The sequence below is a fragment of the Rhinatrema bivittatum genome, chromosome 5 (assembly GCF_901001135.1).
Source record: "Rhinatrema bivittatum chromosome 5, aRhiBiv1.1, whole genome shotgun sequence".
Classification (NCBI taxonomy): domain Eukaryota; kingdom Metazoa; phylum Chordata; class Amphibia; order Gymnophiona; family Rhinatrematidae; genus Rhinatrema; species Rhinatrema bivittatum.
Genome location: NC_042619.1, coordinates 24,356,636 through 24,381,700, shown reverse-complemented (window position 1 = coordinate 24,381,700; position 25,065 = coordinate 24,356,636). Strand labels below are relative to the sequence as shown.

Sequence of the window (25,065 nt, the reverse complement as noted above, 5' to 3'; positions counted from 1 at the left end):
GCTTTTCTGTGCACCCTCCAACTTAATATCATGGCGATATTAAGTCGGAGGCTCCCAAAGTTAAAAAAAGTTAAAAATTAAAAAAAAAAAAATTTGAAATCGACCCGCGGCTCGCGGGTTGAAAACCGGTCGCTCAATTTTGCCGGCGTCCAGTTTCCAAGCCCGTGGCTGTCAGCAGGCTTGAGAACCGATGCCAGCAAAATTGAGCATCGGCTGTCAAACCCGCTGACAGCCGCTGCTCCTGTCCAAAAAGAGGCGCTAGGGATGATCTAGTGTCCCTAGCGCCTCTTTTTGCCGCGGGCCCTAATTTAAATAAATTAATTTAGTGAATCACCCGCTCTCCCGCGACTTTTACTGTATCGGCCTGTTTATTACTTTTCTGTGTTTCTTTTCTTAGTGTGTCCTGTTTTTCTTGCACTAATTCTCCCCTAACCTTTTATTCTCACTATCAATTGTCTCTGGCAATTAGTGTGTGTGTGTGTGTGTTCAACTTTTCCTCCCTCACCTCAGCAGCTTGGAGGCAGGGCTAGGGCTCATTGTTAGTGGGCACGGAATCAGGATCACCCGGGAAGATGAGCTGGATTGAGTGCTGCTCGAGAGCACCAACTGTGGACTTTTATTCTCTTGAACATGTTGGGGAGGTACCCATACTAGAGAAGGTTTTCATAGGTAATGATTCAGATGGACTGAACCAAATCACAGAGAACCTAGAAGATGTGGTAGGCCTGATTGACAAACTGAAGAGTAGTAAATCACCTGGACCGGATGGTATACACCCCAGGGTTCTGAAGGAACTAAAAGATGAAATTTCAGACCTATTAGTAAAAATTTGTAACCTATCATTAAAATCATCCATTGAACCTGAAGACTGGAGGATAGCTAATGTAACCCCCAATAATTAAAAAGGGCTCCAGGGACAATCCAGGAAACTACAGACCGGTTAGCCTGACTTCAGTGCCAGGAAAAATAGTAGAAAGTGTTCTAAACATCAAAATCACAGAACATATAGAAAGACATGGTTTAATGGAACAAAGTCAGCATGGCTTTACCCAAGGCAAGTCTTGCCTCACAAATCTGCTTCACTTTTTTGAAGGAGTTATTAAACATGTGGATAAAGGTGAACTGGTAGATTTAGTGTACTTGGATTTTCAGAAGGCGTTTAACAAAGTTCCTCATGAGAGGCTTCTAGGAAAAGTAAAAAGTCACGAGATAGGTGGCAATGTCCTTTCATGGATTATAAACTGGCTAAAAGACAGGAAACAGAGAGTAGGATTAAATGGACAGTTTTCTCAGTGGAAGGGAGTGGGCAGTGCAGTGCTTCAGGGATATGTATTGGGATCCTTACTTTTCAATATATTTATAAATGATCTGGAAAGAAATATGACAAGTGAGGTAATCAAATTTGCAGATGATACAAAATTGTTCAGAGTAGTTAAATCACAAGCAGATTGTGATAAATTGCAGGAAGATAAATTGCAGGAAGATCTTGGAAAATTGGGCATCCAAATGGCAGATGAAATTTAATGTGGATAAGTGCAAGGTGATGCATATAGGGAAAAATAACCCATGCTATAATTACACAATGTTAGGTTCCATATTAGGTGCTACCACCCAAGAAAGAGATCTAGGTGTCATAGTGGATAACACATTGAAATCGTCGGTGCAGTGTGCTGCGGCAGTCAAAAAAGCAAACAGAATGTTAGGAATTATTAGGAAGGGAATGGTGAATAAAACGGAAAATGTCATAATGCCTCTATATCGCTCCATGGTGAGACCCCCACCTTGAATACCTTGTACAATTCTGGTCGCCGCATCTCAAAAAAGATATAATTGCGATGGAGAAGGTACAGAGAAGGGCGACCAAACTGATAAGGGTAATGGAACAGCTCCCCTATGAGGAAAGACTAAAGAGGTTAGGACTTTTCAGCTTGGAGAAGAGACAGCTGAGGGGGAATATGATAGAGGTGTTTAAGATCATGAGAGGTCTAGAACGAGTAGATGTGAATCGGTTATTTACTCTTTCGGATAATAGAAAGACTAGGGGGCACTCCATGAAGTTAGCATGGGGCACATTTAAAACTAATCGGAGAAGTTCTTTTTTACTCAACGCACAATTAAACTCTGGAATTTGTTGCCAGAGGATGTGGTTAGTGCAGTTAGTATAGCTGTGTTTAAAAAAGGATTGGATAAGTTCTTGGAGGAGAAGTCCATTACCTGCTATTAAGTTCACTTAGAGAATAGCCACTGATATTAGCAATGGTTACATGGAATAAGTTATATAAGCAATGGTTACATGGAATAAGTTACATGGAATAAGTTCCTACTAAGTTAGCCATGTTATTTATACCCAATTGTTGGATGTAATTGTATATTTGTTTAATTGTTCAATCTGTTTGATGTAATTTTCTGTTCCTTGTTCCGTGTAAACCGAAGTGGTATGCACTAGTGCACGAACTCCGGTATATAAAAGCCTTTAAATAAATAAATAAATGGAATAGACTTAGGGCCGGATTTAAAAGGGTTACGCGCATAAGGTACGCGCGTAACCCTTTTAAAACGCCCCTGTGCGCACCGAGCCTATTTTGTATAGTCTTCCGGCGCGCGCAAAGCCCCGGGACATGCGTAAGTCCCGGGGCTTTCCTGGGGGGGCATGTCAGGGGCGTGACGCGGCCGGCGCGTCATCCGGGGGTGGCGCCGCAGGCGTGGTTTCATCCCGGGGCATTCCGAGGGCGTGGCCACGGCCTCCAGACCAGCCCCTGGACCAGAACATGGCGCACGGCAGCCGGCCCGGCGCGCGCAAAGTTACGCCTGCCTCGAGCAGGCGTAACTTTCGCACCAGAGGTAAGGGGGGTTTAGATAGGGCCGGGGGGGTGGGTTAGGTAGGGGAAGGGAGGGGAAGGTGGGAGGAGGCGGAAGGAAAGTTCCCTCCGAGGCCGCTCAGATTTCGGAACGGCCTCGGAGGGAACGGCACCAACCCCGGATTTTATAAGATACGCGCGGCTATGTTTGTATCTTATAAAATCCAGCGTACTTTTGTTTGCACCTGGTGTGCGAACAAAAGTACGCGCGCGTAGATTTATAAAATCTATCCCTTAGTTTTTGGGTACTTGCCAGGTTCTTATGGCCTGGATTGGCCACTATTGGAGACAGGATGCTGGGCTTGATCTGACCCAGTATGGCATGTTCTTATGTTCTTTGCTGTTTCCAGACTGCCAAGGGCATAAAAAGGGGTGGGTGGGTGTGGTCCCGTTAAAATTAGGGCCTTTTAAAGTAACAGAACAGCAAAAAAAAAAAAAAAAAGAGAGAGTGGGGGTGTTCATAACAGAAATACTTTAAGTTCATGCCACACTTAAAAAAAATTACAAATAGCCAACATTAAAATGTTCAGAACTGGCAGGTAGCCGAGATAAACAACAGCATTTGCTGTTCTACAAAAGTATCACTCGCACAAACACAAAACCCAGGCAGGCTTCCAGTCTCTCTCTCTCTCACACACACACACAGACACACACACACATACACGCACACTCTACAGATGTGCACTACGACGTTAAGCAGCGCGCGCACATACACCAATCAGTCTAGCCAGAATGATAACTCCTATACTGCATGTTCTCAGGTGCACTTCATGTTCTGAAAAGGCAAACATCTGGAAATGTAACATCTGCTTTATCCATTCGCTGAATAAAACTCTACTAAAAGAAAAAAAAATATTCCCGTACCCAGCCTATAATATTCCCAATGTCCTCTTGCAAACCTCACCATTACTAGTTCAAGATTAACTTTAAAAAAAAGGAGATGGTGATGCCCAGTCAGATAGTTAAATTGTCAGAAAGCAGTTTGCTGGGGTAGAAGTGGATATTCTTGTTCTCCTTAGGGATATGAATGTACCTTTGGTTGTGACAACAGAAAAGTCCCTGGCATGCAGCAGTGCAAGAAGAATAGTAAACCACATGCGAATGCCACCAAGGCCAGGAAGTAAGGGGTCCAAATTATAAACGGGCAAGAAAGTCACAGCTGGGGATTGCAGTGGTAAACCCGATCCATAACACAGCTATTTGCTCACCAGGGGGGGGGGGGGGGGTTAGCTCATCATGTCCCAATTTTAGTTTTTGTTAAGTAAGGCTGAAGGTAAACAGAGGGTTAAAAAACAAACAGTTTAGGGTGGCAGTGCAGTCTCATGATACTGTGCCCTTTTCCAGCAGTTTGGATTAAGCCCACTCCCTCTCTGAGCAGGTGAGACAGCACAAAGCTTGGCTGGGCTTCAGAGAGAAAGAGAGATCAAAGCCTCAGCCAGTCCGGCTTTGACTTGGCTTGTTTCCCGTTCAACAAAAACCATTTGCAAGCTTCCATGGCGTTTCAGAGGTAAACCAAACCAGGACCCTTCTGCCACTCAAATGCCAGCAAAGCACCCACAGTCGAACCCTGTTTTCCTGCAGAAGCAAGTAAGGTTTACTGAATTTAACTTGTATTATGATGCTCAAAGGCAAAAACTGAAGTCAGTTTCCCCTTAAACCTGACAGAATAAGCCTGTTCATCTATGTTATGGAAGCTTTACAGGACTGGGCATAATATTGGTTAATGTCTTCCTTTCTCAATTACCTTCATTCCCCCATCTTCTTAAAAGCTGTATCTTTTTTTTTTTTTTTTTTTAATCAGAAGAGTGCAAGAAAGATAGATTCCCCCTCACCAACAAAATAACTTAAAGAAGCTGGGGACCGGGAAAGAGCGTCTTCTGATGCAGATCTGGGCTTCTCCCATTGCATCTTGGGACTCGGCCTTTACCAGAAAACCTGCCAAGCACAAGTTCTGTAGGTGAAGTGGCCCAAGACCAGAACTGAATCCGTCTGTCAGGCCTGACACGGGGGTCAGCCCTACCCAGAAGTGCAAGGACCCCAGCAGCAACAAAGCAAGGTTCCAAAATCTGTCCTGGGGGACCTCCGGCCAGAATAATCTGCACTGAAAATGCATGAGCGAGACCCTGCATGCAAATGTTTCTAATGCCCGGAAAACCTAACTGGCTGAGGCAGTTTTCATGTTGGCCCACTACAAAAACACCCACCCAACCCCACTCCCAGTCTACTCATATCCCACACTCACACTCACACACAAAGTCCCACTGGTCTCATCCTAAACGTCTCTGTACCCTGTGTTCTCATCGCACACTGCTCCCCCTACTCAGGACTCTCACCCCACAATCCCCTGCTCACTTCTCTCTCCCCTCCCATCCATTGTTCTCATCCCACACCCAATGCTCTCCCCTCTCTCTCTCCCTCTGCCCAGTGCTTTCACCACTCACCACCCCTCAGAGCTCTCCTGCCATCACCCCCAAGAGTTCTCACCTGCGCTGTCCTCTCTCCCCACTTCTACCTCCCACATACTCCCGAGCTTTTCCAGCCCATGCTTTTACCCCTCACTCCCCCCAGCGCACTCCCCAGTCCCCTCACTCTCTTTGTGCTCTCAGTGCCCACATCTCTCTCTCTCTCTCTCCAGCCCAGCCTAGCATGACGCTCTCTCTCTCTCCAGCCCAGCCTAGCATGACGCTCTCTCTCTCTCCTGCTTCCCGTAGATGGGCTGGGCCACCGCTCAGCAGGGCCTTCCTCTCCCCTCTCGTTACTGGCCCAAGAAAACCAGACCGGGCAGTGGGGAAGGGAGCCTGAAAGCTGCTCTTCTGTCCCGCAGGAGCCTCTGCCTACGAGTTGGTTCTGGCAGTGGGACCTCTCCTTCACCGGGGGCCCCCCAGCGCAGCTCTGGTAACCCCCTGCTATAATTACATCAGCCCTGCTTTTGGGCCGGGCCGGTAAAAGAGAGCCAGGCCGAGGCCTTTTATTATGGTAGCAGTCAACAATGTGAAGACGGTTGCTGTCGCAGATGGACCCGTTGCTTGGTAAAGAAGTAAGGAGGCAATTTGTACAGAAGCCAGTGGACCAAGTTTACAGCAGAGCTGCTAATAGGAACCTCCCGCCTTTCAGTCAGTCTGCATTGCCTCCTGGACAAGCTCCTCTGCATAACGACAGAGACTGAATTGAAGCTTTAGTATCAATGCTGCATGCTACTGCTTGGGATATATATAGGGGTCCAGGTTCTGTTCCTCTGGCCATTCCCAGGGCCGGGGAAGCTGCAGAGACATCCACCGGGTCTGTGCCTGGGGGGGGATCCTCACTTATCACACAACAGTGATCTACAGTGGCCTGACTTTAGGGGCATGTGTATGGGGGTTCAGACAAGAGCCATGCTGTGTGACCTCCGTCACTGCAATAGCTGGGCAAGATGTGGAAGGGCGAGGGGGACATGATGTGAAATAATGGAGGGGAAACCTGGAGGTAGTTATGAATAAAGGCTCTTAGCTCTGTTGCCTGAGCAGAAGCTGTTTCCAATTGAGGTGAAAGCCCGGAGGAGGAGGAGGAGGAAGAAAACGGCCAGGCTGCAAAACAAAGTTTATGAATTGTAATAATTACTGTGACGGCACACGGTGCTATGAAAATATTATTTTTCCCTCTTAGCAAACCTGCCTACTGCCTTTGACCGTATTAACAAAACGCCTCCCCTTTATAGCAAAGATTCTGCTCCCTTGTGCTCCGACAGCAAGTGTAACCCAGAATCAGAGAGCACGACAGTAGCCCAGGACCTCAAGTTCCATCCGCTCTGCCGGGCCAGCAAAGGCAGATTTGGTGTCCTAGGTCAGGGCTTCTCAGCCTTCGAGTCCTCGTGATGCACAGAACCAGATTTTACAATGTCAGCCAGATTCGTACCCGCTGAATGTACGTCACTGTGAAAAGGCCAGGAAATGAACAGCGCTACCGTCCCTCCCCAGGGGCCAACGCCACCGCACTCTTGTTTTCTGTCTAAACCCAACCCCTCTCAAGATCCAGTCCCAACCTCCTCCTCCCCAATGCCCAGTTTTCCTTTTAAGAATTGGTTTGCTGTGTGCAAAAACCTCTGCGTGTCGGCAAAGATGTTTGGTTACATTACCCTGTGAGCGCTACTTTCTTTGATGCAAGAAGCCTATCCCTTTTATGCTCACAGCAACCCCCTCCTTAAAGGGAGCATTGGCTAAGTCCATCCCTTGCTTAAAGTAATCGTCTAAGTGAGCAATGGGCTAGCTTGCCAAATGCAAGCAGTGGCCCAGCTGCTCTGCCCACCTCCTCTCCTGTTACAGTGCTGTAGAGCAGCGATTCCCAAAGCTGTCCTTTGCAGATGATACAAAATTATTCAGAGTAGTTAAATCACAAGCGGACTGTGATACATTACAGGAGGACCTTGCAAGACTGGAAGATTGGGCATCCAAATGGCAGATGAAATTTAATGCAAGGTGTTGCATATAGGGAAAAATAACCCATGCTGTAGTTACACAATGTTAGGTTCCATATTAGGAGCTACCACCCAGGAAAAAGATCTAGGCATCATAGTGGATAATACTTTAAAATCGTCGGCTCAGTGTGCTGCAGCAGTCAAAAAAGCAAATAGAATGTTAGGAATTATTAGGAAGGGAATGGTTAATAGAACGGAAAATGTCATAATGCCTCTGTATCGCTCCATGGTAAGACCGCACCTTGAATACTGTGTACAATTCTGGTCGCCGCATCTCAAAAAGGATATACTTGCGATGGAGAAGGTACAGAGGAGGGCAACCAAAATGATAAAGGGAATGGAACAGCTTCCCTATGAGGAAAGGCTGAAGAGGTTAGGGCTGTTCAGCTTGGAGAAGAGACGGCTGAGGGGGGATATGATAGAGGTCTTTAAGATCATGAGAGGTCTTGAACGAGTAGATGTGACTTATTTACACTTTCGAATAATAGAAGGACTAGGGGGCATTCCATGAAGTTAGCAAGTAGCACATTTAAGACTAATCGGAGAAAATTATTTTTCACTCAACGCACAATAAAGCTCTGGAATATGTTGCCAGAGGATGTGGTTAGTGCAGTTAGTGTAGCTGGGTTCAAAAAAGGTTTGGATAAGTTCTTGGAGGAGAAGTCTATTAACGGCTATTAATCAAGTTTACTTAGGGAATAGCCACTGCTATTAATTGCATCAGTTCTCCAACTTCTGCTGATTTCAAGGGACAACCTTGCTCGGTGGTTTTTGTACGGTGGCTTAATGTAAGGATAACTGATTTGCAGTTATCCTTTTTGTTCGCCCTGTCTTTATTATTATTTTTCAAAATATCTTTTCTTTTTGTTATTTTTCTAATTTTTACTCATAAAATCCCTTCTCCCCGGCTACTTATCCGACCCACTGTGCATTCTTGTTGTTATATACTTATCAAGGCCGCTATCCCCACACCCCAGTGGTGTAGTGAAATGCCAGCCTTCGATCTAGTTAATGCCCAGGAAGGAGATCCTACCCTGGGAAGGTTGTATGTCTTTATTCAGGCAGATCAGGAGTTACGGCTCCTCTAGGCTTCCAGGAATCAGTTTCAGATAACAAAGGATCTGTTGATATGGATGATTAAGAACAGAATCACACAATGGGTAATCCCGTAGACCTAAAGGGAATTTATGATGAGCCATGCACAGGACACACAGGTAACAAGACAGAGCATCTTTGCAGAACCAAAGTATTACCATGCTCTGGATCGGTCCTGAGGTCCAATGAGTAGAATGCATTCGTGCCCCTAACAACACTGCTGAAACAACAGCCACCCTGCTCTTGAATCATGTGCTCAGTCAGTGGGGATCTGCCCATGAAAGTAGATTCCGATCAAGGCCCACATTTTACTGAACAGGTAATTAAGCCTATGTTGAAACTGTTGGGTATGAAAAGTAAGCTCCATATTAATGGCTATTAATCAAGTTGACTTAGGGAACAGCCACTGCTATTAATTGCATCAGTAGCATGGGATCTTCTTGGTGTTTGGGTACTTGCCAGGTTCTTGTGGCCCGGTTTGGCCACTGTTGGAAGCAGGGTGCTGGGTTTGATGGACCCTTGGTCTGACCCAGCATGGCAATTTCTTATATTCTTAGGGCATTAGGGTTGTCTTGGGACACTTTATAATCACTCGTTATTTCTCATTCATTCTTCTAGCATTGACTATGTTTTTTTAATATTGTAGTTCTCTGCATATTGATATATTATGATAGATCATATGCTTTTTTGAAGAACCAGGTTTTCAGCTCACATTTGAAACTCCTTCTTTCTGTGACCTAACGCCTCTGGTAATGAGTTGCACAGTTTTGGTACCTGCTGTGGAAAACATTCAGCCTCTTATTTGCGTTAGATGTGTATTTCACATTGCAGGCATACAGGTCGATCCTGTAAGGCCGCGGTAATAACAGTGCGGCAGTGTCAGGCGCACCCTTCCTCCCCGCACGCACAGTTCTCTTGACCTAGCGCCTGATACTCTCCTCTAATCGCATGCAAATGCATGCCGCGGCTGTGAAGCGTTAGGGAAGGGTTATGCCCGCGCAACCCATTTTACTGTATAGGCGCTTAATACAGCGCCTATACAGTAACCTGGGTGCGCTGGTACCTGTCATTTGAAATGTCATTTGAAATGACATTTGAAATGACATTTGAAATGACAGGCACCATGAAGTGAAAAAAAAAATACCAAAAATATGTAAAAACCTGAGTGTTCAAAAAAAAAAATAATTTTAAATACCTGTCGGAGGGCCGCGTGGGTCCAGGCGGCTGGCGGCGGGAGCTGGGTGGTCGCATGTTTAATCTAGGCCGTGGGCGGGTGGGCGCCTGTTCCAGGCGGCGGCGGCGGGGGCAGGTGGACACGCGTTAGTTCGAGACGGCCGGCGGGCGGGCGGCGGCGGGCGGTCGCGTGTTAAATCTAGGCCGGGTCGCACAGGCGCGCATTCATTCATGCAGGCGGAGGAGCCGGCGGCGAAAGCAGCCGGCTCCTCCGCCTGAATGAATGCGCGCCTGTGCGACCCCTGCGATTCGGCGCTCAAGGCAGTCACAGCATGTGACTGCCTTGAGCGCCAAATCGCAGGGGTCGCACAGGTGCGCATTCATTCACTGCCGGTGGGGTCGCACAGGCGCACATTCATTCACTGCCGGTGGGGGCTGCCAGAGAGGCAGCCCCCACCGGCAGTGAATGAATGCGCGCCTGTCCGACCCGGCCTAGATTTAACACGCGACCGCCCGCCGGCCGTCTCGAACTAACGCGTGTCCCCCCGCCGCCGCTGCCGCTGCCGCCACCACCTGGAACAGGCGCCCACCCGCCCGCGGCCTAGATTTAACACGCGACCACCCGGCTCCCGCCGCCGCCGGCCGCCTGGACCCACGCGGCCCTCCGACAGGTATTTAAAAATTTTTATTTTTTCTTCTGACAGGTTTTATGTGTCCCACATCATTACATTTTCTCGATCATCTCTGTATCGTTTTTTTTTTATTGTGTTTTATTGTTTTTGAGTGTCTTAAGCGGTGTCGATGGATTTGTTACTAGACTCACAGTCCTAACTCCTACTAGGGGGAGGCGGTAAACTAACACGTTACGGCCGCGGCAAAACAGTGCGTTACTAATGAGATAACCTGAGCGCGCGTTACGGTATCGGAGGGGAATAGCTAATTCCTTCATTATACAGCTAATTCGTTCATTTACATGCCGGGTGGGGAAGGGTTACGCGTCTGTTTTAAGAAGTTAGTAGCCCTTTATTTTGCGATCTTAGTGTTGGCTGTGGTGTGAATGGTTGTAGATTCACACTTATTAAGCAGGGGTTTCTTTCATCCACGATGTTAAAAGTTAGTGTTAGTACTTCCTAATGAATTCTGGCTTGTACTGGCAGCCAGGGCAGAGCTATCAGCGAGGGGGGGGGGGTGTGGTCAAATTTCCTTGTCAAATAATAGGAGCCTTGCAGAGGCGTTTGGTAGTAACTGCAGTGGTTTTAGGAGTCCAGAGGATAGGCCTAGTAATAGGGAGTTGCAGTAATCCATGTCGGAGAAAATTAGTGTTTGTAAAAACAGTGCGGAAGTCCTGCAATGTTAGTAAAGGTTTCATCCGATGTAATATTCGCAGCTTGGAGTATCTAATCCTGTTTTAATTAATTTATGTCCTTTTTCGTTGTGATGTTCTCATCCATCTGTATTCCTAGATCCTGTACTTGTTCAGAGGGTGTCTAGGGGTGGCAGTTTGACTGGAGAGGAGTTTCTCCTTGGCCACACAATTTCAGTTTTATTTTTGTGTTTGGTGTCAGTTTAAGCTGGGTCAGTTCTTGCTCTATGGCCTTCATGCGTACCCGAGAGTGACGCCGCCGTATTATCAGTTGATTTGGCGAAAGGAATGCAGAACCGTACGTCATCAGCGTACAGGAAGAAGTTAATTCCCAGATTTGCTAGTAGCGTACACGAAGGAAGCATATAAATGTTAAGTGTTGCCGATGGTGCTGAACCCTGGGGAACACCTGTATCGATAGGGAAAAGTGTCAGATAAGTGGTTACCCAGTTTGACTTGGAATGTCCTGTCAGCTAGGAAGGAAGAGAACCATTTTAGGAAACTTCTGTCTAGTCCAATTTTTCTCATCTGACGGCAAGGCAGGGTATGGTCCACGGTGTCGAAGGCTGCTTTTAAGTCTGTTAGAACCAGGATATAAGATTCATCATTGTCAAGCCCCTGTAGTATGGGGTTATTTTTGTGAGGCTTGGTTTAAATTTTTATTTGCATGTAAAATGTGCCCCCGTTTCTGCCGTGAGACCGGAGGTGGCCTCCGCTATCTCTTCCGCTTGCAGCCTTGCCATGCTGTCGGCGCCGGAGACTTCCCTCCAGGTCCCCCAACACCAAGGAATTCACTCCGCTTGACAGCAGCAGCGACCCCCGGTGCTGCCGCTGAAGGAATTCAGCTGCTCAGCGGCCCTGGCCAGACTTCCCCCTCTCACTCACCCCCAACCCCGGGAAGGAAAATGCTGCCGGCTCACCCCCCCTTCCTGGAGCCGTGGGGAATGGCACCTTGCGGAGCTGCAGGGGAAACCGGGAGAACCATCACTGAAGCGGTCCCACGCCCTGCCACGACGCTGCTTTTCTGGCAGCCCAGCCGTCTCACATCAGGCCATGGGCCCCCGGGATCCTGCGTCCTCCAGCAAGGGCCAACAGCTTCTAATTACACCTGGGCTTTGTCACACCAAAGGAGGCACTTCCCAGCAGCTTCACAGACACAGCCAGGTAAAATAAATTTATATTGATTTTTCCAAGTCCCTCATTGTTCCTCTTTATTGGGAAAAAAAAAAAAAAAGATACCCCCCCCCCACCTTAAATTTTTAACCCCCTGGGTTACACATGCACTGGCTCCATAGCATAAAAGTTTTCTCTCATGCATATTCATTGCTGATATCCTGGGAACCTGACTGGCTTGGGGGTCCCCCAGGACAGGTTTGGGAACCTCTGCCATAGACCCCCCTGTTTATCATTAGCTTTCCTCTCATTTCTTCGTAAGAGTAATCTTTTGTGCTTATCACTTACTTTGTTGAATTCTGTAAGTTTGTCTCAGTCACTACCCTTTCTATGAAGAAATATTTTCTGATATTGCTCCTGAGTCGACCCACCCTAGAGCCTCATACTATGATCTTTTGCTCCAGGGCGGTGCTTCTCAACCTGGTCTTCACGAATTGCCCGAGTGGTTGGGTTTTCAGGACATTCCAGGGCCGGTGGGCCCCAATAGGTGAACTAGGCAGTCGCCTAGGGTGCCAGCCATTAGGGGGCGGCGAAGAGCAGCCATGTAGGCCTGCGAGTGGAGCCCATCACACTCATGGCCAAGCGTAGAGGCTCGGCAGGCCGCGAGCGGAGCCTATCCTCTACTTGCAGCTGAGAAACGCAGTGACTCGGCGGACTGCGAGCAGCACTCATCCTGGCTTGTGGCCGAGAGAAGCAGAATTTCGATGGACCACAAGCGGCAACCTGTGTTTGTGTGAGGGATTGTGTGTCTACAAGAGAACAACGGTTTTAGTGAGAGAGAGGGAGAGCATGTGTAAGGGTGCGCATGTGAATGAGGAAAGGAACCTAAGTGTGTGTAAGAGAGGGGGCCTGTCTGAGTGAATGAGGTTGGGGCTGGAGTCAGGGCCTGGACCAGGGAGGGGAGGGCACAAGGCAGAAGGTTTGCCTAGGGCGCCTATTACCCTTGCGCTGGCCCTGGGATATCCACAGTGAATATGCAAAAGATAGGCCTGCATACAGTGAAGGCAATATCTCATACATATTCATTGTGGAGATCCTGAGAACCTGATTGGCCAGCTAGTCTCTGGGGCTGGGGGGGATGAACATCACTGTTCTAGAGCATTCTTTCAGGCCCAATTTATACCTTTGAATGCCTATCACAGGGGTGGGGAATCTCTGGCCTCTAAGCTTCATTCAGCCCATGGCAAGACCCCCAAAACAGCTATTTGTGGCGGCAGTGTAGGAGAGACCAGCGGTTCCATTGTGTGCAACAAAATATGAACTTCACATGACGGACACAGACATGTATTTCAGCAGAAAAACAAAGATGAGGAACTTTGGCCAGAATAACAAAATGTGACTGAGTTACCTGTCCTGCCTGTTTAACTAAGTTTTTCTGAAGGAACAGAGCTTCTCTCCATAAACACTGACCTAAGAAACAGCCCAGGTTGTGTATATCAGGGACAGGTCCCAGATTGGGAATTGAGCCCAAATCTGCCCGGAGACAAGAACAGCCGATTCATAAAGGTGAGTTTATCAGACAGGTTGGCTTACAGGTGAGCTCTGCCACAGCCAGGGCAGCTTGCTGGTAAAGAGGTTATAAGACCAAGAGCACATGCCCTGGCCAGGAGCTGCCATGGACCAGAAGGGAGGTCCAGCTCTCTGAAATGAAGGAGACCCCTTTTTCGTGCTCCTGTTTGAATATACATGAACTTTTGCATATGCATGTCCGGCCTGTTAAAAGTAGCAGGGGGAGGGGGTTCAGGGAGACAGCCAGAGGAAGAAGTCCATTCACACCAGCTGAATTATGACTCTCGGGACATCACACCTGCCCCTTCCTGTGACAAAGCCGAAGGTTGCATGTTAAGGAAGTCCTGCCTCTTACTTGGCTGCTCATGTTGAACCTGCCTTTTTCTTCTCCAGGGTTCAAACTTCCTTAGTTCGCAAGCAACAGGGGCCATGAATGAATGTTCCCTTCAGCAGGACTGCCTCCGAAACTTCCAGCCACAGAAACTGCTTCAGAGTGAAACTGAAGGTAATCTCCTAAAGTTATAGGGTCAGTTAGCTAGCTATGTTTATTAATACATCATAAGCAAGTCAAAGTTTCTGATATATGTCACTTCCCAAAAGCTGATTGCTTGGAACACGGATTTAGGTACAGCCCTGGACTCTAAAACCTGAAAAATTACCTGGACCTCTGCACATCATATTGCTATTTATGCAAGATGAACGGAACTTGTGGTCTACTTACTACATAGGACTTACGGCACCCCTTGTTTTATTGACAAATTACTATTTACCTGATAATTTCCTTTTCCTTAATCTGGGCAGATGGATTCAGGACCAGTGGGTCTGCACCGCTACCAGCAGATGGAGACGGAGCAAAGCTGACAGCACAGTATATATACACCTGCAGTGACATCAGCCTGCCAGTATTCTCTTCAAAAACAAAAACCTGATTAAAAACAATCATTTTGAGACACTTCCATGAGACCACACGCCCTGCTATGAATGGTAATTCTGGCGTACAGATAAGTAGTTTAGTTCTTTTTCCTCTTTGGATTTGTTTTGAAATTCTCCATTATTTTGCAGATAACAGTCGTAGTGGATCACAAATGTCGTTTTACCCCTGAGGAAGTTAGTTTCAGCGAAACACCAGCCTTGCTGTTGGGTTCGCTATTCACTAACCCTTCGTACTGTTATGCACATCTGTTTTATATGCTTTCTTGAAAAAATTCTAAAAAGAAATTGTTTAGAAGGTAAGATGAATGAACTGTCCAGGGGATTCTAGCTAAGCATAGCAGGACACACCCTCAGGCTTGCTCACACCTTCCTTTAGTTGTTGTTACACTGGAGTTAGTACTGCCGACCAGAGTTGGTTGATCATTTTTTTTATTTAGTCCCCATCTACACATTGGTGTTAATTCAAAAAGACCACCATGGAAAACTGAAGTGTGGATTCAGGGAAGGAGATCTCTAAAAACCAGGGTGGGCGTAACCTACCAACACTCTACTGAAACGACACCTTCCAAAAAACAGCAAAACGATTGCCCTTATTCTGTCCACAGGTGCTTTTGTTCCTTCAAGGGGGAACATAAGGGGGTCTAATAAAAGAATAGCAAAAAAAAAAAAAAAAGTACTGAAAATTACTCAGGTGTACGTGGTTTTGTGTATCTCAGTCCCCTTGCTGCACTCTGGCCACAGCTGGGTTTGGCAGTAGTCTGCTTTCAAAAGCCAACTATTCCGGCCAGTCGAGTTTTCAGGATATCCACAATGAAAATGCATGACAGGTTTGCATGTAAGTCACCACAACCTACTGTATGTACATATTTCTTATGCATGAAAGCCCAACTGGCCACGGGGGTCACAATAGGACAGGTTTGGTAGGCTCTGTTTCACCATAAATACCAAGCCAGCATAATATCTTTCTTTAGCATTGAATTCAAACCCCTGTACGGCCCCTTTTGTGGTCACATCTCCCTCCCATCACCCTTGAAACACAATGCCAGCCCAGCACATCATTCAAATGAAAAGGCGGAGCTAACCAGAACACAGTTTACTGGAAAGTACAAAATGAATTTTGATCAAACCCCCATCCAGACCGCTAAATCTCTCATGATGCCTCTTCTAGATCTAGGGCTGAAAGATGACTCATGGCAGGTTGCTGAAATGGCTTCTGGGTGAACACTAGAGATGTGCAGGGAAAAAAACTGATTTGATTTTTTTTTTTTTTTTTTTTGTCTTATGTTGTTACGTTTTGTCTATTTTGTTTTGTTTCATTTTTAACACGTGTTAATTTTTTTTTTTTTTTTAGCATATGCTAAAGCAAGTTAGCATGCACTAAAACCATTCAACGTGCTAAATTGCTTTAGCGTACACTAATCATTTTAGGAAACATTTAAAAAATGAAGGCACACTAAACAAAATGAAAGAAAAAACAAGTGAAAGTGCATCTCTTATATCTGGAAGAGACTTTCCTAGTAGTAATTTAGAGGTGATAAACAGCAGTAGTAGTAGCAGCAGCATGTGGATATAATGTCATTGTGCTCTGGTTATTCCAGTTAGTTTGAGTCGGTCCTTCGTTTGCCAAAGCAGTGCACCCTAGGGTCCTGATTTTCAAAAAACATTTCTGTACATAAAACGCAATTTTATGCATGTGAATGAATGGTACAAAAGAGGCAAGGGCTCGTGAATGTGACCCAACTTCGCACAGACCTTTACACACATTGGTGATGTGGGACGCAGTTTGGACTTGTGCACAACTGCACATACATGAATCCCTTTGAAAACAAAATCTGGATGTTTAAGATACATGCAGGCTTTCCCCCTACCCGCACAATTCTACCATTACTTTCTAGAAGTTTCTCTACACTCAAAGAGGAGCAGCAACTGAAAACCAAGGCCTAACCAAGAAAAGAAAAACTTAGGTGTAGATGGGGATCTGACAAATTTAGAGATAACAAATCTCACACAAGAGCTAAAAAAAAAAAAGCCATAACCCAGGAAAATGACATCCAAATCACACTAAAGAAAATTCCCGGCATAATTCAATACGATTAAGAAAATATAAATTTGTAGGATGTTTATATGGGCGACCAAATAATAAATTAAAGGCAGCGTGATCATTCTGTGTAGAATTTGAGATAAGCGCTGGTTTGTTTTGGAAGTTTTTCAAGTTCAACACAGAATGATCCCGCTGCCCTTTTCTTTTAAATGCAGGTTTACAAAACATACCAAAAAAATTACATCAGTAATGGACCTTAGGTGAAACCGAGCAGCCTTAATTTATTAGTTGGTCGCCCATACAAAGGTCCTAGAAATTTATATTTTCATAATCTTATTGAATTCTACCAGGAATTTTCTTTAGTGTGATTTGAATACATTTAGAAAGACATTTTCTTATTGGATAGTTGCAGATATGAATTTACAAGTTCCCGGCACTTATAATGCATATTATGGAAAGAGGCAGCGATGATAATATAGTGCAAGGGCATCTGGCTCTGGAAGACTTTTACGTGCACCAAAGGTGAGCAAGTGTAGCCCTTTCGTGGGGTGATCCAATGCGCCCTGCAATACTGAAGATCTGATGAAAAAAACTCAACTCACCCAAAGGGATCCTGTGGAGTCTCTAACTTCCCAGCCCTGTCCCTCTGCAGGTTTTCAGGATATCCACAATGAATGTGCATGGGTAAGTCCTCCTACACTGGGTCTCTAGAGCAGTGGTTTCTCAACAGGTGTGTGGCAAGGTCCTAGGAGGTGTGGCCTGAGGTGCTGGGAGGTGTGTCCTGAGGTGCTGGGAGGTGTGTCCTGAGGTGCTGGGAGGTGTGTGGCGAGGTCCTGGGAGGTGTGCCCTGAGGTCCTGGGAGGTGTGTGGCAAGGTCCTAGGAGGTGTGGCCTGAGGTCCTGGGAGGTGTGTGGCGAGGTCCTGGGAGATGTCCTGAGGTGCTGGGAGGTGTGCGGCGAGGTTCTGGGAGGTGTGCCCCGAGGTCCTGGGAGGTGTGTGGAGAGGTCCTGGGAAGTGTGCCCTGAGGTGCTGGGAGGTGTGTGGCGAGGTCCTGGGAGGTGTGTGGCGAGGTTCTGGGAGGTGTGCCCTGAGGTCCTGGGAGGTGTGTGGCAAGGTCCTAGGAGGTGTGGCCTGAGGTCCTGGGAGGTGTGTGGCGAGGCCCTGGGAGGTGTGTCCTGAGGTGCTGGGAGGTGTGCGGCGAGGTTCTGGGAGGTGTGCCCCGAGGTCCTGGGAGGTGTGTGGAGAGGTCCTGGGAAGTGTGCCCTGAGGTGCTGGGAGGTGTGTCCCGAGGTCCTAGGAGGTGTGTCCTGAGGTGCTGGGAGGTGTGCGGTGAGGTCCTGGGAGGTGTGCCCCGAGGTCCTGGGAGGTGTGTGGAGAGGTCCTGGGAAGTGTGCCCTGAGGTGCTGGGAGGTGTGTCCCGAGGTCCTGGGAGGTGTGTCCTGAGGTCCTGGGAGGTGTGCGGTAAGGTCCTGGGAGGTGTGCCCTGAGGTGCTGGGAGGTGTGCCCTGAGGTGCTGGGAGGTGTGTCCTGAGGTCCTGGGAGGTGTGTGGAGAGGTCCTGGGAAGTGTGCCCTGAGGTGCTGGGAGGTGTGTCCCGAGGTCCTAGGAGGTGTGTCCCGAGGTCCTGGGAGGTGTGCGGTGAGGTCCTGGGAGGTGTGTCCTGAGGTCCTGGGAGGTGTGCCCTGAGGTGCTGGGAGGTGTGCAGTGAGGTCCTGGGAGGTGTGTCCTGAGGTGCTGGGAGGTGTGTCCTGAGGTCCTGGGAGGTGTGCGGTGAGGTCCTGGGAGGTGTGTCCTGAGGTCCTGGGAGGTGTGCCCTGAGGTGCTGGGAGGTGTGCGGTGAGGTCCTGGGAGGTGTGTCCTGAGGTCCTGGGAGGTGTGCCCTGAGGTGCTGGGAGGTGTGCAGTGAGGTCCTGGGAGGTGTGTCCTGAGGTGCTGGGAGGTGTGCAGTGAGGTCCTGGGAGGTGTGTCCTGAGGTCCTGGGAGGTGTGCGGTGAGGTCCTGGGAGGTGTGTCCTGAGGTCCTGGGAGGTGTGCCCTGAGGTGCTGGGAGGTGTGCGGTGAGGTCCTGGGAGGTGTGTCCTGAGGTGCTGGGAGGTGTGTGGCGAGGTCCTGGGAGGTGTGTCCTGAGGTCCTGGGAGGTGTGTCCTGAGGTCCTGGGAGGTGTGCCCTGAGGTCCTGGGAGGTGTGTCCTGAGGTGCTGGGAGGTGTGCGGTGAGGTCCTGGGAGGTGTGCGGTGAGGTCCTGGGAGGTGTGCGGTGAGGTCCTGGGAGGTGTGCCCTGAGGTGCTGGGAGGTGTGCAGTGAGGTCCTGGGAGGTGTGTCCTGAGGTGCTGGGAGGTGTGTCCTGAGGTGCTGGGAGGTGTGCGGTGAGGTCCTGGGAGGTGTGTCCTGAGGTCCTGGGAGGTGTGTCCTGAGGTCCTGGGAGGTGTGCCCTGAGTTGCTGGGAGGTGTGTGGCGAGGTCCTGGGAGGTGTGCCCCGAGGTGCTAGGAGGTGTGTGGCGAAGTCCTGGGAGGTGTGCCCTGAGATGCTGGGAGGTGTGTCCTGAGGTCCTGGGAGCTATGTCGCAGGGCCAGAAGATGGTTGCCTCCTTATTAGCCCGGGTGAGAGTTGGTGGACGTCTCTCACATGGGGCCTGATAGGAGGCTCCTCGCACTTCCTTCTCCTCCGTACCAAGTGAAAGGGTATGTGGCTCTGTGCTCTCTTCAGGCACTGCACTAAGAGACTGTCAGTTTGAATTACAGTCCTCTATAACAACAGAACATGTGGTGAAGGTATGGATCCAATTGAAAGCAGATGAGATTTTGTTTTTTCTTGCACATAAATCAGTGCAAACATATAAACGTGTGTATGCATTGATATCTTTACATGCATACACATAGAAGTCAATTTTGAAAGGGTTTAGGCACCTAAATTGGTTTCTCTGAAAAAAAACCATGAGTTCAGTAATAACGTTTGACGCCTATTTATCACTAGACACCTAAATTTAGGAAGCTAAATAGGCAGGGGCGGACGTCAGGTCAGGGGAACTTAAGTCGCTTAACTTGGGTGGCCAAATCTACATGTTACAATAGCAAGCCTTCTCTCTTCCATCAAATGAAATCCAAAGCTAACTGCTGGGCTGACAGCCCCTCCTATCAACCCACCAAAGCAAAAGTACCCTATGGTGTGTAGACAGCTCCTCCGCATCTCTCTCCCCTAACCACCAAAGCAAAATTACCCATGGAGCCAACTGCCCCTTCTGACCTTATTTCCTATCCATCCGGATCCAAAATTAGGCAAGGGGCCAGACTGCCCCTCCGATCCCCCTCATAAGAAATGGGTGGTCCAGGAGCGGGCTGGGGGCGCGGCAGGGCGGTCCGGTGGCGTGGCCAGAGGCCTCTGCAAGGTTGCTGGGCCGGGAGATTGTGTGTCAGCAGTCGGCCGGCAGGTGTAACTTGTGAAATAAAGGTACGGGGGGGGGGGGGGGGGGGAGAAAGTTCCCTCCGAGGCCACTATTTCAGAGCGGCCTCAGAGGGAACAGGGAAAGCCAGCTGGTCTCCCCGAGGGCTCACGCCGACCCCTGATTTTATAACATGCGTGCGGCTGCGCGCGCATGTACGCCGGGTTGAGCGCACAAATGTACACCACGCGCATGTTTTAAAATCTGCCCCTGTGTGTGTGTATGTGGGCAGCTATATTCCTCTCGGTAGCATCCTGTCTTTATGCTTTCTAAGCAGAAATATTGTATGCAAGGTGACAAAGTGGGTACGCTTCTAGTTTGTCCAATACAAAGAAAGCTGCAAAAGGCCTTTGTCCGTAAAATCAGATGGCCATCTGGTTGGGACTGCTAACTCCCTTTAGAGATCTCTGAGGCTTTTATTCATTTTTATCAGACTTTATACACCCTCGATCACCCCTTTGATAGAGCAATGTTGAAGGCCTTTTTAAGCTTTGATTCAGCTCCCGGTGTTAACGGTAGAACAATGGCAATTGTATCATGCTATTATGTCTTGATCTTCAGGCAAATATCCTGGGCCAGATGGGCATCCATTGGAGTGGAACAAATATTTCTTGCTTTTGCTTTCCTCCTTACTTGCTAATTTGTTTAACCATCTTACAGGTCAGATAGACATGGGATGCTTGTTAGATGCAAACATGATAGTACTCCCAAAAAAGATAATTGTCTGACTGAATGTGGGGCATATAGTCATAGACATCAAGATCTTGTAGATGCTGGTGAAATTTCAGTTTCCATCTTCATTTATGGCATAGATAGATGCTCTCTCCTTGAAACCTAGGGCAAGGACTATCCATCTCCTGTTTTCTAATTTGCGGGGTACTTGGCAGGGACATCTCCTTCCACCTCTATTGTTCAACCTAGTAATTAAACCCCTGACTCAGGTTATTAGATAGACTAATAGGATCTCGGGTCTCAACACTGGGGGACATTCTCACAAGATATCACTGAATGTGGATGATGTGCTCTTATGTGTCCAACGCTCATAAATCAGCTCTGCTGATTTTAGAAATTTTAGATCAGTACGGACAGACTTCAAGCTACAAGGTCAATATTAACAAGTCTGAGGTCTTTCCTATAGGACTTCGGTCAGCCATGCCTACTTGCTTGGCCAGATTTAAAATGCAAGCAACCAAGCTAAAATATTTAGGGCTTGGGGTACCCAGAACGATGGCCAACTTATTTAGTGTGATTTACAACCTGGTTCTCACTGAGCTTAGGTTTGGTTTGGGCACATGGAAGGAACTGCCTATGGCTTGGTCAGGGAGGACTCATATTTTAAAAATTTATGTGCTGCCACATTTGTTATATTTTATTTCCGCATGCTCCCTGTGCTATTCAGGGAGTGGATATTCAGGGAACCACATGGTTTAATCTCTAATTTCATATGGACGAGCAAGACGCCCAGCTCAAGCTCAGCGTGCTGCAGTTGCTGAAATACAAGGGAGATGAGGGTATGGCACTGCAGAACCTTCAGCTCTATTTCTGGGTAGCTTGGCTGCTTCCTGTGTGTGACCGGCTGGATAGTTGGAGCTCCTCTGGATGGTTAGATAGTGAGAGCATTTGTGGTTGGGTAAGGAGGTGGCACATTTGGTGGTTTTATGTTCTGCACGTCCGATGACCAGGATAACTTACAGGCATAACTGAGATGTAGCCCACTCTCTGCCAGCGTGGTGCCAAATGCGCGGACGGTTAGGGGAGGAGACGTTTCTCCCCTCTCCTTGATACACTACAATTCTGTGATTTCTGATAGTTCACGTTTGATAACACTTTGGATTGGGACTGCTGCATAAATTGGGCAGGTTGGATAGGAGGACCAGGTGGTATCCTTTGAGCAGCTACCAAACATCTGCTAGCAGACATTCACAGTACGTTAGGCTTTTGCACGCTTTGTCCAAGCTGAAGAATGTCTGCTGGATTTTACGGTGGTTCAATGTGGTGGAGAGCGGGATTTTTTTATTTTTAGAAAAGGCCCCAAATGCAAGGTTAAAGCCTATTCTTTGGTGTATAGGAGTCTTTTGAAATTAAGGGGGAGATGAGACAAGGGTACATAACTTAAATGAGAAGTAGAACACTGATTCTTCTGGATGCAAAGGATTGGGAGTTACTGTGGAAGGAGGAGTTTGATATCTCCATCTACCAGGAAAGTTGATTTTATGATTAGACTACTGCATTAGACTTATTTGTACCCCCACCCCCGTTTCTGAATATAAACCCTGGCTAGGGGGTGGAGGGAAGGTGGATGGTGGGAATCCCACTTGCATATGTGGTGGACAATACAAGACTTACGGATGGCAGTTTTGGGGGGAAATTTTCATGCGTTATCGCTACTGCCATCACTGCTTCAGCGCAGGTGGCATTGCTGGGAGTTTGGAAATCTGTCTCAGTGGGAGGCGAGCAACGGCTGCAAGCGAATCGGATGTTACTGGCTGCAAGGGTCACAGTTGCTCAGTTGTGGAAGGGACCGCCCTCGCTAGAGGAAGCAATTATTTGTATTGAGAAACCGATGTGCTCTCTCAAGAAGAAAGTGCGTTTTACAACGCTGTACGGGGCAGGTTTGAATCCCATTATTCAGCTCATTATAACAAGGAGAGGGGTCAGTGGTATCAGCCCTGTTTTAACGTATGGCTATATTTGTTCTCTCCCTGGATCTGTAAACCTTGTTATCTGTTTAAGAAATAAAAAAGTTTCAGTGTTTTCTTTGAGGTGGGGTTTTTTTTTGGACCTGATATAAATGGCTTTCTGGAATTGACACAATGCTTCTGCAGTTTTTGTTCCCAAAATAATGCGAGACTCCTCCCCAACCCTGAAGAAACATTTTCACTGAGAATCAAATCATCGCTGGGGGGTGCACTGAGAAGCCCTCAGCCTCTGAGCTCTTGCATTAACATAAACTGAAGCAACTGGGCTTGGTGCATGCCAAAAAATGTATTTTGGTTAATTGGCTGCGCCCGGAAGCTCCGCCTCTAGGACAGTGGTCCACACGCATGTTGGATTGAAGGTTGATGGATTAGAAGACATGGGCCAGAGCAGCGAAAGACTCAGAAATTCAAGGACATGGGGGGAGGAGGAGGGATGAAATGCATTTGTGATACCCTTCGCTTTTGAACTCTTTCGCAAGAAGGAATGTGTATACTTAACATCGTCATCCATTGTACTATCGTATGCTCTTGCTGGTGTACATCCAGGGCTGGAATGGTTTTCTATTTCTTTATATTGCTATTTTTTTCATACCTTGTTGTATACTTGGTAGACACCCAGGTTGGATGATGGGTTTTGATGGTGGGGGAGGAGATGTAATGGAAGGGGTGCCATGTTATGAACATCTGTTTTGTCTATTTTATGTACTCGACGCTATTGGACACGGCCCTGTAAATCCAAACAATTAATTTACATAAACTGAACCGTGTTATCCAGAACAAGAACAAGAACAGGAAACACCTCTACCTCCTCCTTTACCCAGGGGACGTTGCACGTTTCGATGTGAACTTGAGCTCTGGTAAAGGTACCACGTGGGGGGATGGGGGCAGGTAAAAAGTTATTGCCGGCCGCTCTTCCAGAATTCTTCCGTTTGACCAATTTGCTGCACGAGGGCTTTTGTTCAGAAACCCTGGCAATCACAAGGACACAAGGGACCAAAAGGACTTTCTCTATATATTTAAGTCGGTAACGCAGTCCAGATCAGCACCCATCATCATCATGGGGGGAGGGGAAAAAAAAAACCATACACACAAAGAAACGTCAGTATGTTCAGTAGTTCCATAAAATATTCCTGTCCCGGAGATCGCAGGTGTAATATATTATTATTATTAAATAAGAGCACAGTTCTTGTGCCAAAAATCCCTCTTAATCCATGCGCATCCTTCCGTCTGGACGGTCCATGGGGGTGACAACTTCATTGGAGTAACCGTCGTATCTGCTTTCTGAACACAAGGAGAGATCTTCCGCGTTATCCAGGCCGTTGTTTATTTCTGGAATGAAAAAAAAAAGAAATTGAAAATGAAGTTGCAGACCGTACCAAAATAAAAACAAAACAAAACTGTGTGTTGTGCGGAGGGGGGAAGGGGCGTTTAAGAACTTATAATGTCTGCTTATAGAGCTCGTTCTTACTCTTCAGGAAGAAGCAGAAAGACAAAGCCACTAATTAGCTTTGAAAATCCCTTCCCTGCCGGAAGAAGTCTGGTATGTTTAACAGACAACGGCTGTGCATTATAGTTACAGTATGCATGGATGCTATTAAGTATGAAAAAACGCTAAACTTTCTCCCACCGTTGCTGTTGCAGAGTGGTTTTAGATTTTATAAAATTGGCTGAGAAAAGGCAAGCATTCTGATTTGTCGGGCAAGTAGCAGGTGACCGTTCAACGTATTATGAGACACTGGCCAATAGCAATGCACGTAGGAAAATGGAGGAGGACCTCAGCGTGTGCTCTAAACTCAAGATAAAGGCATTCTAACAGTCCCCGGGTTATTTTATTTTCAATATAGACCAAAGCAAAACGCAGCAAGGTGCATGGTGAAACGGTGTTCAATGTACTTCCCAAACGCTGAAACCATTCAGCCTTGCTGCAATAGGACCGGGCATCAGAACCCTTAAAACCTCCCATCCTGGAGTGTGCTACTCCCCTCCACAATCGGGTCATCGGTCAGAACTGGGCAGGATGGACTGCAGCCTCAGCTGAAATACCGGAGCCAACGATGTAAGTGCTACAAGGTCAGATACACACATGTATTTACTACCTCCTGGATGAACATTTCATGATTTGTAGATGTCCATCAAGATATAGGTCAATTGAGATAAATAAACGTGAGCACAACTGACCTACGTAGAAGGATCTTGTTGTGTCTTGAGTGCATAATGATAAAGTTGGAGAATCATGAAAACTATGCTATGTAATATGGACAAACCTAGTGGGCAGTTTTGGGGGCAAAGCGCACAGGGACTTTTACTCACAGACTCTGTCCTGAATTTCAA

At 47.4% G+C, this 25,065-nt stretch overlaps 1 protein-coding gene across 2 annotated transcripts in view; it reads right to left on the bottom strand.

Moving 5' to 3' along the window:
• Nucleotides 1-23,727: 23,727 nt before the first annotated feature.
• GDPD5 (glycerophosphodiester phosphodiesterase domain containing 5) overlaps nt 23,728-25,065 on the bottom strand; it is a 424,914-nt gene continuing 423,576 nt past the window's right edge. For both annotated transcript variants that reach the window (XM_029602143.1, XM_029602144.1), the window contains one exon: nt 23,728-24,063. In XM_029602143.1, the coding sequence (XP_029458003.1) occupies nt 23,939-24,063 (125 nt within the window). In that variant the 3' untranslated portion in view covers nt 23,728-23,938. The remainder of the gene's footprint in view (nt 24,064-25,065) is intronic.